General features: G+C 33.2%; 2 protein-coding genes across 3 annotated transcripts; one reads left to right on the top strand and one right to left on the bottom strand.

Annotated features, from left to right (window-relative positions):
- Positions 1 to 906: 906 nt before the first annotated feature.
- Positions 907 to 5,319, top strand: LOC112705803 (protein NRT1/ PTR FAMILY 4.5). Its single transcript, XM_025756769.3, has 6 exons — positions 907 to 1,134; positions 1,253 to 1,331; positions 1,443 to 1,660; positions 3,557 to 4,006; positions 4,093 to 4,217; positions 4,347 to 5,319. Exons 1-6 carry the CDS (start codon positions 1,132 to 1,134, stop codon positions 5,182 to 5,184), a joined length of 1,713 nt encoding a protein of 570 aa, XP_025612554.1. The 5' UTR covers positions 907 to 1,131; the 3' UTR covers positions 5,185 to 5,319.
- Positions 5,320 to 6,434: 1,115 nt separating this feature from the next.
- On the bottom strand, positions 6,435 to 9,106 carry LOC112705804 (thylakoidal processing peptidase 1, chloroplastic). 2 transcript variants are annotated; one of them, XR_003811327.2, is made up of 6 exons: positions 8,025 to 9,106; positions 7,796 to 7,864; positions 7,611 to 7,679; positions 7,427 to 7,513; positions 7,142 to 7,332; positions 6,435 to 7,014 (listed from the first exon to the last, which is right to left on the bottom strand). XR_003811327.2 is itself a non-coding variant. In XM_025756770.3 (6 exons), exons 1-6 carry the CDS (start codon positions 8,715 to 8,717, stop codon positions 6,888 to 6,890), a joined length of 1,113 nt encoding a protein of 370 aa, XP_025612555.1. In that variant the 5' UTR covers positions 8,718 to 9,106; the 3' UTR covers positions 6,435 to 6,887. The 2 variants fall into 2 exon arrangements, 1 of the variants encoding a protein (XP_025612555.1); XM_025756770.3 differs by having other exon boundaries at positions 7,265 to 7,332.
- Between the last annotated feature and the right edge of the window lie 1,812 nt (positions 9,107 to 10,918).

The following is a 10,918-nucleotide window of genomic DNA, read 5'->3' as shown; positions in this document are numbered from 1 at the left end:
ATATTCTAATAATATTTATATATAGCCTTATATATTATATCATTTCTCAATTCACTGACGGACTATGTTATGTGTCCACCAAAATTAACTATCAGTATAAAATACATATTAGAATATAAATACACATTGAAAATAAATTAAACTACATATGTATTTATACACAAATATATTTGTTGTTAATTTTAGTGTTTGATTTTAATGTACAAATAACATTTTTTATTTTGGTGTACAAATATATTTGTAATTAATAAATCTGATTGTTAGCTTCTCCCACGTAAACCAAAAGTCTGTGAGTTGATTTTGATATATTAGGAATAAGTTGTGCTGTGTTAATGTGCGATATACTCATTATTCATTTGTCAAACGTTTTTTTATTAGTGCAAATGTATTTTGGTCGCTATGATCATCATGCATCTTCAAACCGCCTATTGTATTGTATTATATATGAATTATGAAAACGTGCTTGCAAATTAAAACAACTTTATTTATCAATATATTATGTAAATTTATTTTCCCTCCGATGAGTATGTGAAACTATGACTTGTATGTAAGCTCTGTTAATAATTTCATTTTACTGTTGCAGCCAGCAGCGGTTATTATGAATTAACCATCCTCTTAAGGTTAGTATAAGGAATAATGATCTTTGATTAGTTCATATTGAAAATGTAATAGTATGTATAGGTTCATCAGCTTTAGGATCAGTCATGGTTATTTGTGAGAGCCGTATGCATAGTGACATATACTCAACAGCACATGCATGAATGAAATAATTAGGTAGTTTAGAGATGCCAATCAATCCCAAGTTAAGCTGTATCAGCATGCAATAATTTGTTCTTGTTAGAAACGAATGATTAAGTCAACTTAATACAAGGACATATATATAGTTAAACTAAGCTTACAAATTTCAACGTGACCAATATTATTTTTCTAATGCCATGTTGTTGGATTGTTTTGTTATGCTTTATTATTTAATTTAAACCTTACAATTAGGAAACTTGGAACCAATAATCTATTCAAAATATCAAATGACCAGTAACTACTCCTCCTTATATATACATTCAATTCATATGTGATTGAACTGTAAAAGTGCCACAAGAAGAAGCGGGTTCTGCTTAGAAAGAACAAGAAACGATGGTAATCTTTAATGTTTTATTTCAGTTCTACATGAGCCAGGAATTTGAATGTTCCTAAAACATATATTGACAAAGCATATACATCAAGTGAAGAGTTTGGTCTGATTATTACTCAACAGGGAATCTGCAGAGATATGGCGGGTACCCAACAAGGGCTACGAAGGAAAGGAGGAAACAGAGCTGCACTTTTTGTATACGGTAAGTCGGTAACTAATTAACAGCATAGCTAGCTTCCTTCCAAATCAGTATTATATTTGTTTAGTTTGTTGTATTTTTATTTGAAGTTTGTAATTATATTGGTGCATGCAGCTATGGAAGGACTAGAGAACATGGCGTTCGTTGCCAATGCGGTGAGCCTAGTAACATATTTCTTTGGCTTCATGAACTTCAGCTTAACAAAATCTGCCACAACCTTGACCAACTTCATGGGAACTGCATTCTTGCTATCTCTAGTTGGAGGATTCATCAGTGATACATGTCTGTCTAGGTTCAAAACATGTGTTATCTTTGCATCCATGGAATTGCTGGTGAGTACAACAACTACATAGCATCATGATTACAGCTATCATTATTCATTGAGGAAATAATCAATCAAGTGCAAATTAATAAGGAAGAATTTTGAAACAAAAATGGATATTATAATAAGTATATAGTCCTCAATTATTGAAGTATATCACCAGCCTCATCGCCAACAACCATTGCAAGAATAGTCTTGAGTTAGATATAAATAAATATCTTCTTCGCAAGAGTAGCTCAATTTGCAGTGTAAGATAGCGACACCAAAATGCATCCATTATTATTATAATAATAATAATATTAATTTTTCTGAGGTCAACATCGTCCCTTGCCTTTAGTCAAAACTTGCTAAAATTGGCAAGAATTTTTTCTTTAATTTCAATCCATCCATATTATATCTACTTATCTAGGAAATTCATTACCCTTTCATAAAAAAACAAAATAATAATTTCTACCGCAAATATTTAAAATGCTAACAAAAAATATAGGTAGACAATAGAAATACTAAAAAATGTGAATAATGGATATATTGCATGTTCAATTCAATATGTATGCAGATGATTATGTTCATTATTTTTAATTGGATGGTTATTTCTTTTGATTTTATTTACTCATGCACAATTAACAATGACGGAATGTTTACAGATAGTTATCATAATATTAAGGTTTAAGAGATAATTTGAGGAATGAAGTGTTTTTTTTACTTTATTGAGTCAATTTTAAAATACATTATTCATATTATTTACAAAAATGATTGCCTATCTAGCTAACAAAACCCATTAAAAAACAAAACTAATGTTATACCCATAAAAATAAATTTCTTACGACAAAAATACCAAAACTTTTATTTTTTAAAATTTTTAAACAAAATTAACCAAAATTCTCAAATTATCCCTATTCTTTACCTTTAAACTCACGCCACCACCGTTTCTTTAATTTCACTCCATCCGTGTCGTATCTACTTACTTAGGAAATTCATTACCCTTTTATGAGTGAAATAATCATGTTAAGCTTTCAAACATATATCAATCAAGCATCAATTTAAAATGAATTTAATTCGTATGTGTTCTAATCTACCTAGACTCCAACTGAGGTATAGCACAGAGATATCGCAAGTGCTATGAGAACTCATCGAATATTCTTCAATATCGCGAGGTGGCTACCTGCCAAAAATACTCAATGCTCAAGTTAGTGTTTATCCGAGTAGTGTTTTAGAAAATTTGCAAAAGGATTGTTTTATTCATACCTCTCTATCTTCCTTGCTCATCTGATTTTTTAATTACTCTGACAATATATCCATTTCAACTATGTAATTATTACAAAATAATTTGTCTTTAATCAGCATATAATATAATTTATTGTAACTAACTTTAAAAAAAAGGTTCATTGTGTTATAGGTCATTTCTTGATGTTAATTTGAGCTACTACATCAGAAGGATCAGTATGCATAAAAAAATTTCGATAGAAAGACAAAAAATAATATATCCAAATAGTCTAAATTTATCTTATTTAGTATATATTTATTGTATAGTGCATTAAATAAAATAAAAAAGATAAAATATATTTTTTGTCTCTAAAATTCGTCAAAAATTTTAAAAATACTCATATTTGGCACAAATGAAAAATTTTTAGAACAAAATTAAAACAAAATAAAATTTAGTAATATTTTTGAAACTTTTAACAAATTGGACAAAAAATCTACTTTATTCAAACAAAAAATAGTAAGTTTTAGCAGTTTTTAGTTGATATTTTTCGATTATCAAACATTTCCAAAAATTTTATACCAACACAATCAAATGAATTATCACAACAAAACTAGTGTTTGACTTAACCACTACTTGAAAAGTAACATTAACATAAGCTTCTGATTAATAACCTTTAACATAAACTAGTTGATGTAATTGCAGGGATATGGTCTGCTTACAGCTCAAGCACACTTCCAGCAGCTCAGACCAATATCTTGCAAGAATGGAGCAGCATCACAGATGAGTCATTGTGATGCTGCCACAGATGGACAGGTTGCAATACTCTACACTGGGCTCTACCTTATTGCATTGGGAACTGGTGGTGTTAAGGCAGCATTGCCAGCATTAGGTGCGGACCAATTTGATGAGAAGGACCCCAAAGAGGCTCCTCAAATGTCAAGCTTCTTCAACTGGTTCTTGTTTAGCCTAACCATAGGAGCCATTGTTGGTGTTACTTTCATTGTTTGGGTCAGTACCAACCAAGGATGGGCTTGGAGTTTTACCATTTGCACTATTGCAGTCTTGTTTGCAATCATATTCATATGCATGGGCAGGTCTTTATATAGAAACAATGCCCCAAAGGGAAGTAGCCCTCTAGTTCGAATCATACAGGTAAACAACAATAACAACAATAACCATTCATTATGATTTTTGTAATAATATATTGGAACTGGACTCATGTTTTGTTGAACTACCAGGTTCTTGTAGTAGCCTTGAGAAACAGAGAAGTTCAGATTCCAGAGAATGCAGAAGAACTGCATGAAATTCATGAAAAAGAAAGGGTGGACAATCATGAAATCATTAAAAGGACAAACCAATTCAGGTTATAAAATTATGGACTAACAAATCTGAATTCTCTTATGCTTCATTATTTAACATGACTAGTAGTAACTTTCTATTAGAAACATTATCTTTTTCCTCATCAGACTTTATGTGAAAATTGAATTTCCAGATTCTTGGACCGCGCGGCGGTTGTCACAATCAATGATGGACCATGGAATCTGTGTACAGTGACACAAGTAGAGGAAACAAAAATCCTAATCAGAATGCTACCAATAATACTCAGCACAATATTTATGAACACGTGTTTGGCACAGCTTCAAACCTTCAGCATACAACAAGCCGACACCATGGACACCAACCTCCATGGCTTCAAAGTGCCAGGTCCCTCAATCCCAGTCATCCCTTTGTTGTTTATGTTCGTCCTAATCCCTTTATACGACCGCATCTTCGTCCCACTGGCACGAAGATTCACAGGGATCCCCACAGGGATCACACACCTTCAGAGGATTGGAATTGGATTGGTTCTGTCAGCTATTTCCATGGCAGTGGCTGGTTTTGTTGAAACACGCCGCAAATCGGTGGCCATACAACACAACATGGTAGATAGCACAGAGGCTCTTCCAATGAGTGTGTTCTGGATTGGTTTCCAATACGGCATTTTTGGAGCTGCAGACATGTTTACTATCATAGGTCTTCTGGAGTTCTTCTATGCAGAGAGTTCAGCTGGAATGAAATCTTTAAGCACTGCAATAGCTTGGTGTTCTGTGGCATTTGGTTACTTCACAAGCACAGTGGTGGTTGAGGTGGTTAACAAAGTCAGTGGAGGGTGGCTTGCAAGTAATAACTTGAACAGAGACAACCTTAATTACTTCTATTGGCTATTGGCTGTGATGAGTGTTCTCAACTTTGTGTTTTACTTAGTTTGTGCTTCTTGGTATAAGTACAAAGCAGTAGAAGACAAGCACCGTGATTCAAAAGATAATGCTCTTGAAATGGTTAATGCGTAGGCCTGCATGCTCTTCACTGTAATTTATAAATTATATGCTGCTGTTAATTCTTATAAGAAGCTAGGTAAACTGTATAACAAGGAAATTGTTACTATTAATAACTGAAAATAATGATTGTAGTTGGCTTTTGTGCTATGGTTCCTATTAAGACAGCAATGACTATTGGTTCCCAAACTCATTCCTGGATCATCATCAAGCAATCATACTGCAAGTTGAACAAAGTAATATAAGAAACAGTGCTTGTATATAGCAAGTGCAGCATGTTAATGAAGGGCGTAATATTAATGCCCATCAGTTATTTTTCAAAGTTCCGCAGTAACGAATATGAAGGATCCTATGACCAAGAACAAGAAGGCTTCTCAGTTCTCAATTGTTTTTCCTTCCAGCAAATTTAGCGCTGTTTCTGGCAGCAACTCAATTGCGTCCTACGACATAACTTGAGGCATGCAAGTTGATTGCTGAAAGAGCAAAAACGTAACTCTTCATCGTGCTAAACATAGTACTTCCATTCATTAATTAGCTGCTAATCATGATATGACTGAGAGTTGATGTCATGAATTGTGGATTCCCATATGTTTGAAATCTTAAAAAGTTAGAAGTTATACTTTGTTCATGATTATTGTCTTTCTTTTCTTTATTTCTTTCTCTACTTTCTTTTCTTTTTAATTTTACACTTGGTTCGAACAAGGTCTTTTAACTGTAGCTGTAAAGGCACGCCTATTCCTACCAGACAAGAGTTATATTTGATTTTTAAGTTTTTTTTTTTTTTTTTCCGAAAAGAAATCAACACCAAAAAGTAGAACTTCTGACAAACTAGGAAAATAAACAAAGGAACAAATAAGGAACAAACTAAAATATTCAACACCTACTCTATACAATATCATGTACTCTATAAGAATTAAAATAGAAATCAGAATGATCAAAGCAGAAACAGAAGAATTTCAACAGGAAGGGGGCGTAACAAGATTTCAAGAACAATCAATATAACTAAAATTAATACACGAACAAATGATTAATCATAATGCCCATTGCCCAATGGGGGACTTTTTACCCTCCCTGATCCACAATGCCTGTACTAAGGGTTGCGGTTGACCAAAACAATAAACTAACCCACCCTTGCCGGAATTGGGTTGAGGGGATGATAAATCTGCTTTGATCAAGTTTATCAATCAAAGCTCATTTATAGGCCAATGAAAAATCATGTTCAGACAAACAAGGATAAATGCCAACCATAAACCATGCTCAGACAATTGCACAAATGACCGAATGACATCAATTCGGATTGAGACGAGGATGTTTGATCATGGAATTTAGAGGGAAATACTTGGTTCCATGTCAAAGCATTCCTCGAGTTTCCAGCATTCAAATAACTTACATGAGGAACACAAAATAAAATCAATCATCATTCATCTTTCATTTTACTTTTCACCGTGGACCTTTTGGCAAGGAGCAAAATATTGCAGCCTACCACTAAATGAATAAGACATTCATCATTATTGGGTCATTGACAAATTCAAGTCAATGAATAAGATTCATCAGAAACTATATTCACGATAAGCAGGCTCCTGCTCATCTCAGAGAAGTGTTGAACACCGATGACAGCTCACTCCCGACTAAAACAGGAGCAGCGATCAATTCAGAAGAAATGGACCTATGTATCTGGAACCACCTTTCATCATCATAGGAAGGCAGCAGGAATCATGTCAGGAAATTGCCACAGCCTTGTTTCCAGATGTGAGTTTATGATGTGCATCGATGTCAGATACTTTGGATGGAGGCCAGTACCGAAACATGGATCTACCAACAATGCTCTCAAGAGGGAGTGGACCCCTGATATTAAAAAAAGAAACAGTAAATATGATCAGTAAAGCGTCAAGATTCAAGAATCATTATATCTATAAATATATAATAGTAATTTATACATAATAAAAATTGTGAACTCTGGTAGCATGTTTACATAAAGCCAGATATTTGAGGAGAACGGCATCAACAATCAGATGAAAATCTGTTGTCCCCCTAAAGCAGCATACTCTCCAATGGAACAACAAACAAAAGTTAGTTACAAAGAGATTGAAGTTACCAGTTATGTGAGTCAAAGCTGTTATTACGGTTATCTCCTAACACAAAAACATATCCTTCTGGCACAACCTGCAGCAAAATAAAAAGCATAAACATTAACCATGCTGTAGTCCCACAATCAATTGACAGAAATATTATTCCCATGGCAAATACAAAACATTACCGTTAATTCCATTTCATAAGCAAGAGGCTCTAAAATGAATTCCTCTTCTTCAGCAACGCCATTCACAAGTAATTTACCATCTCGAACCTGACAAAAGAAAACCACAACATGCATACAATGTAAGATATTATGGGATAAATGCTTTGAAATCTGATAAACTAATTACTCAAAACATAGAACTTACTTCAACAGTGTCTCCAGCCTTAGCTACAACCCTTTTTATAAACACATCAGAGGAAGAGAAACCAAATTCCTACACAACATAAAACCAAACGATAAACATCATCATTGATTAACAACTCAACTGCATAATGCAATTCTTAAAAAGCTCCAAATTCTAAAAGCAACTGAAGGAGTTGGTTCACTTACTTGTAAAACAGGAGGTGCCTTAAAAATCACTATATCTGAAACATTAGGCTTTCTAAAGAAGAAAGAAAACTGCAACACCATTAAATATAATATCAAAAAATGGGGGAACAATTAAATATATATAAAAAATTGGAAACAGCAAACAAGACCAAAATCCACAAAAATTAAATTAAATTAAATTACTGAGAAATTAAACATTTCTTCTTGTCAAGGTGAAAGTAAAACCAACCTTTTCGGCCATAATGCGATCACCGACTTCGAGGGTTGGGTACATAGAGGAAGAGGGAATAGACCTAGGTTCAGCCAAGAAGGACTTGAAGAGCAAGCTAACGGTGACGGCGGTGAACGCGGCCTTCGCATCCTCGGAACACACGTTCAACACCCGCGAGAGCCACCTGCTCTTCCCAGCTTCAACAGCGGAGACAGCGCTAGCAGCCACCTCCTCCGAACACAGCGTTCCGCCCTTATCGACCTCCCAGTTTGTGGTGGTAGGATTAGGGACGGATTCGTTACACGGAAGCCACTTAGAACCCTGCAAGAAAGGTATGATGGAAGAGGTCTTGAAGGGCGAAATACCGAAAATACCCACGGAAGCCGACGACGAACCAGAAACTCCGACCGTTGACTTCATCATGGAGATCAAGCCCAAGACGATCGGGTTGCTGCAGTTATCGCCGAAAATCTCTCCGGCGAGGGTGGTGTAGGCGCAAGGATTGCGTAGCTTCGGCCGCCGGAGATGATCGGAATGGAAGCTTCGGACACCGGCGGTGGGATCTCGGTCATGTTTTGGGCTAACTCCGAAGAGGCGAGAATGGATCCAGCATTCTTGGAGGCAGCGGGAATTGGATATGCGGGAGGTGGCGGTGGAGACAAGGTTGTGGGCGACATAGCCGGAGAAGGAGAAGGTTACGCGGATAGCCATAAAGACGAAATAGTAGAGGTTGAGGAAGAAGATTAGGTACACTGTGATTTGGGGGAGAACGATTGGGGAGGGACGAAACCCTAGCAAGCGATGAAAGCCATTTCTTTCGAAGGAACGACTAAAGGGAGTGCAGAAGAGTTGAATTGAAGGGTGTGGTGGAACTCAGGGGAGTGAATCGCCGGCGATAACACTCCCACGGCGGTAACAGAATTAGGGAGTCACGGAGAGAGAGAGAGAGAGAGAGAGAATGGAAATTGTTGAAAGTCAAAATAAGACTCAGAGGATTATAGGTCTGTTTTATTTTGGGTTTATATATACGGCGGCTACCCTCGGTGTACCTGCACTTTCCCTCGTCATAATCATAAATTGATAAATTCATACTCATCAATAGAATACTATTGTGAAATTAACTACTATTAATAAAACATTAAGACAGTGTCAAATTATGTTCTATTTCTATTTATTTTGCATATATAAATTTGTTTAACGAAAATTATGCTTAAAATAAAACACAAACCATCTAATATATTCTCATAAAATAAAAGAATTTCATATAAAGTTGATTGTTATAAGTTTATGATGAAAAATTTATGTAGTACTCATAAATCTTATTTGTGGAATAATATTGTTACTTATTATTTTTATAAATGGTACATAAATATAATTATCTATTAAAGAATGAGTAGTATATAATAATATATAAAAAATGATTATTTTAATAAAGACATCTTTACGTAAAAATATTATGAATATATACAAATTTTAAAAAAAAAATAAAAGAGGCATTTATCCTCACAAACATCTTAAAAGAATTAAAATTATAGATAAATATTAAATTTTATGATAAAAAATTATAATTATCTTGTTAAATTTTATTTTTTTTTTTGTATAGAAACTAAAAATAACTAAATAAATAAATCAACTCAACAAAAAATAATAAAAAAATTTAATTATTTTGTAAGTTTTTATAATTTTATCAAATTTTTAATTAGATTCTCATATTTTTTTAATTAAATTTTTATATCATATTTTTTTTTTAATTTAGTCCCTATTAATATTAAACGTCTAAAAAACGTTAGTGAATTATGAATTTATTTATATACCTTTATCTTCTATCTATAATAGGTTTATATTTCTCTGAAATTTATCTCCTTCTCATTTTTTTTTTTTACTTTTTCCGAGACTCTCACACACACACATAGGAATAGGAATATAGATCAAAGTTAAAAAATCTCTTTCATTCTCTATATATTTGGAAAGCTGTGTTTTGAGGAGCTCCAATTTCAAAGAAAAAAGACATATACATTTCTATAGAAAAAGTAGTAATCGTGCACTCTTCATTGGTTGTGTCTGACCATGATAGGATGTATGTTGCTTGTAAGAGGATGTCAAAATATAACTTCTTTGACAATATTGATGATAACGACGGTTCAAACAATAGGTGGCCAAAATAAAAGAATAGAAGTGTTCATTATTTTTGTAGTGCTAATTTTTCGAATTTCTAAAAAACCATGACTATAAATCCTTTTTTGTCACTGTAAAAAATCGTGACTATAAACTCCGTTAGGTCACCTCTCAAAATCGTGATCATAGACCTTTTTAGACCACCCTTTTCAAAAAAACCGTGATTATAGCTTTTTTCTTTTTGTTATGCTAAAAAACCATGACCATAGAGGGTCTATGATCACGATTTTTTAGCGTGACTAAAAAATCGTGACCATAGAACCAAAATGTTGTAGTGAAAACAAATAATTCAAATAAAAGATCTATTTTTGCCCTAACAGAAGATGTAGATTTTTTAAGTAGGTTGATAAAAGATGACGTAAAAAGAAGAGAATGAGTATCTACTTTTGTTAGAATTGTGGAAATACAATATTATAGCAAATTGGAGACTAAAATAAAAAAATTAAATACAAAAAAAAAAAGAGATTAAACAAGAGATAAAAAAATTAATTGTGAAATTTAGATAAATAAATACTTATGTAAGTAAATTGTGTGATGAGTTTAATATTATTCAAGAACAACTTAAAAAATTGAAAGATAATATAAAAAATCATGCAAAATGTGATATATGTTATTTATGTTTTTGATAATCTTAGTTAAAGTAACTTTTAACATTAATTAAGTAGTTAATAATTGAATTGAAATTTAATTTTTTAAATATAACTAAAATTACTACTATTTTTTTACAGATTAGTTAG

The sequence above is a fragment of the Arachis hypogaea genome, chromosome 8 (genome assembly GCF_003086295.3).
Source record: "Arachis hypogaea cultivar Tifrunner chromosome 8, arahy.Tifrunner.gnm2.J5K5, whole genome shotgun sequence".
Taxonomy (NCBI): domain Eukaryota; kingdom Viridiplantae; phylum Streptophyta; class Magnoliopsida; order Fabales; family Fabaceae; genus Arachis; species Arachis hypogaea.
This window is presented reverse-complemented; position numbering and strand designations above follow the sequence as displayed.

Excerpts from the sequence above, each read along its gene's own strand:
- LOC112705804 (XM_025756770.3), bottom strand. The coding sequence starts at position 8,717 with ATGGCTATCCGCGTAACCTTCTCCTTCTCCGGCTATGTCGCCCACAAC. Across the intron at positions 7,680-7,795 it reads AGGCACCTCCTGTTTTACAA|GAATTTGGTTTCTCTTCCTC; the intron begins GTAAGTGAACCA and ends TATGTTGTGTAG. Across the intron at positions 7,514-7,610 it reads AGGCTGGAGACACTGTTGAA|GTTCGAGATGGTAAATTACT; the intron begins GTAAGTTCTATG and ends TTCTTTTGTCAG.
- LOC112705803 (XM_025756769.3), top strand. Across the intron at positions 1,332-1,442 it reads AGCTGCACTTTTTGTATACG|CTATGGAAGGACTAGAGAAC; the intron begins GTAAGTCGGTAA and ends TGGTGCATGCAG. Across the intron at positions 1,661-3,556 it reads TTGCATCCATGGAATTGCTG|GGATATGGTCTGCTTACAGC; the intron begins GTGAGTACAACA and ends ATGTAATTGCAG.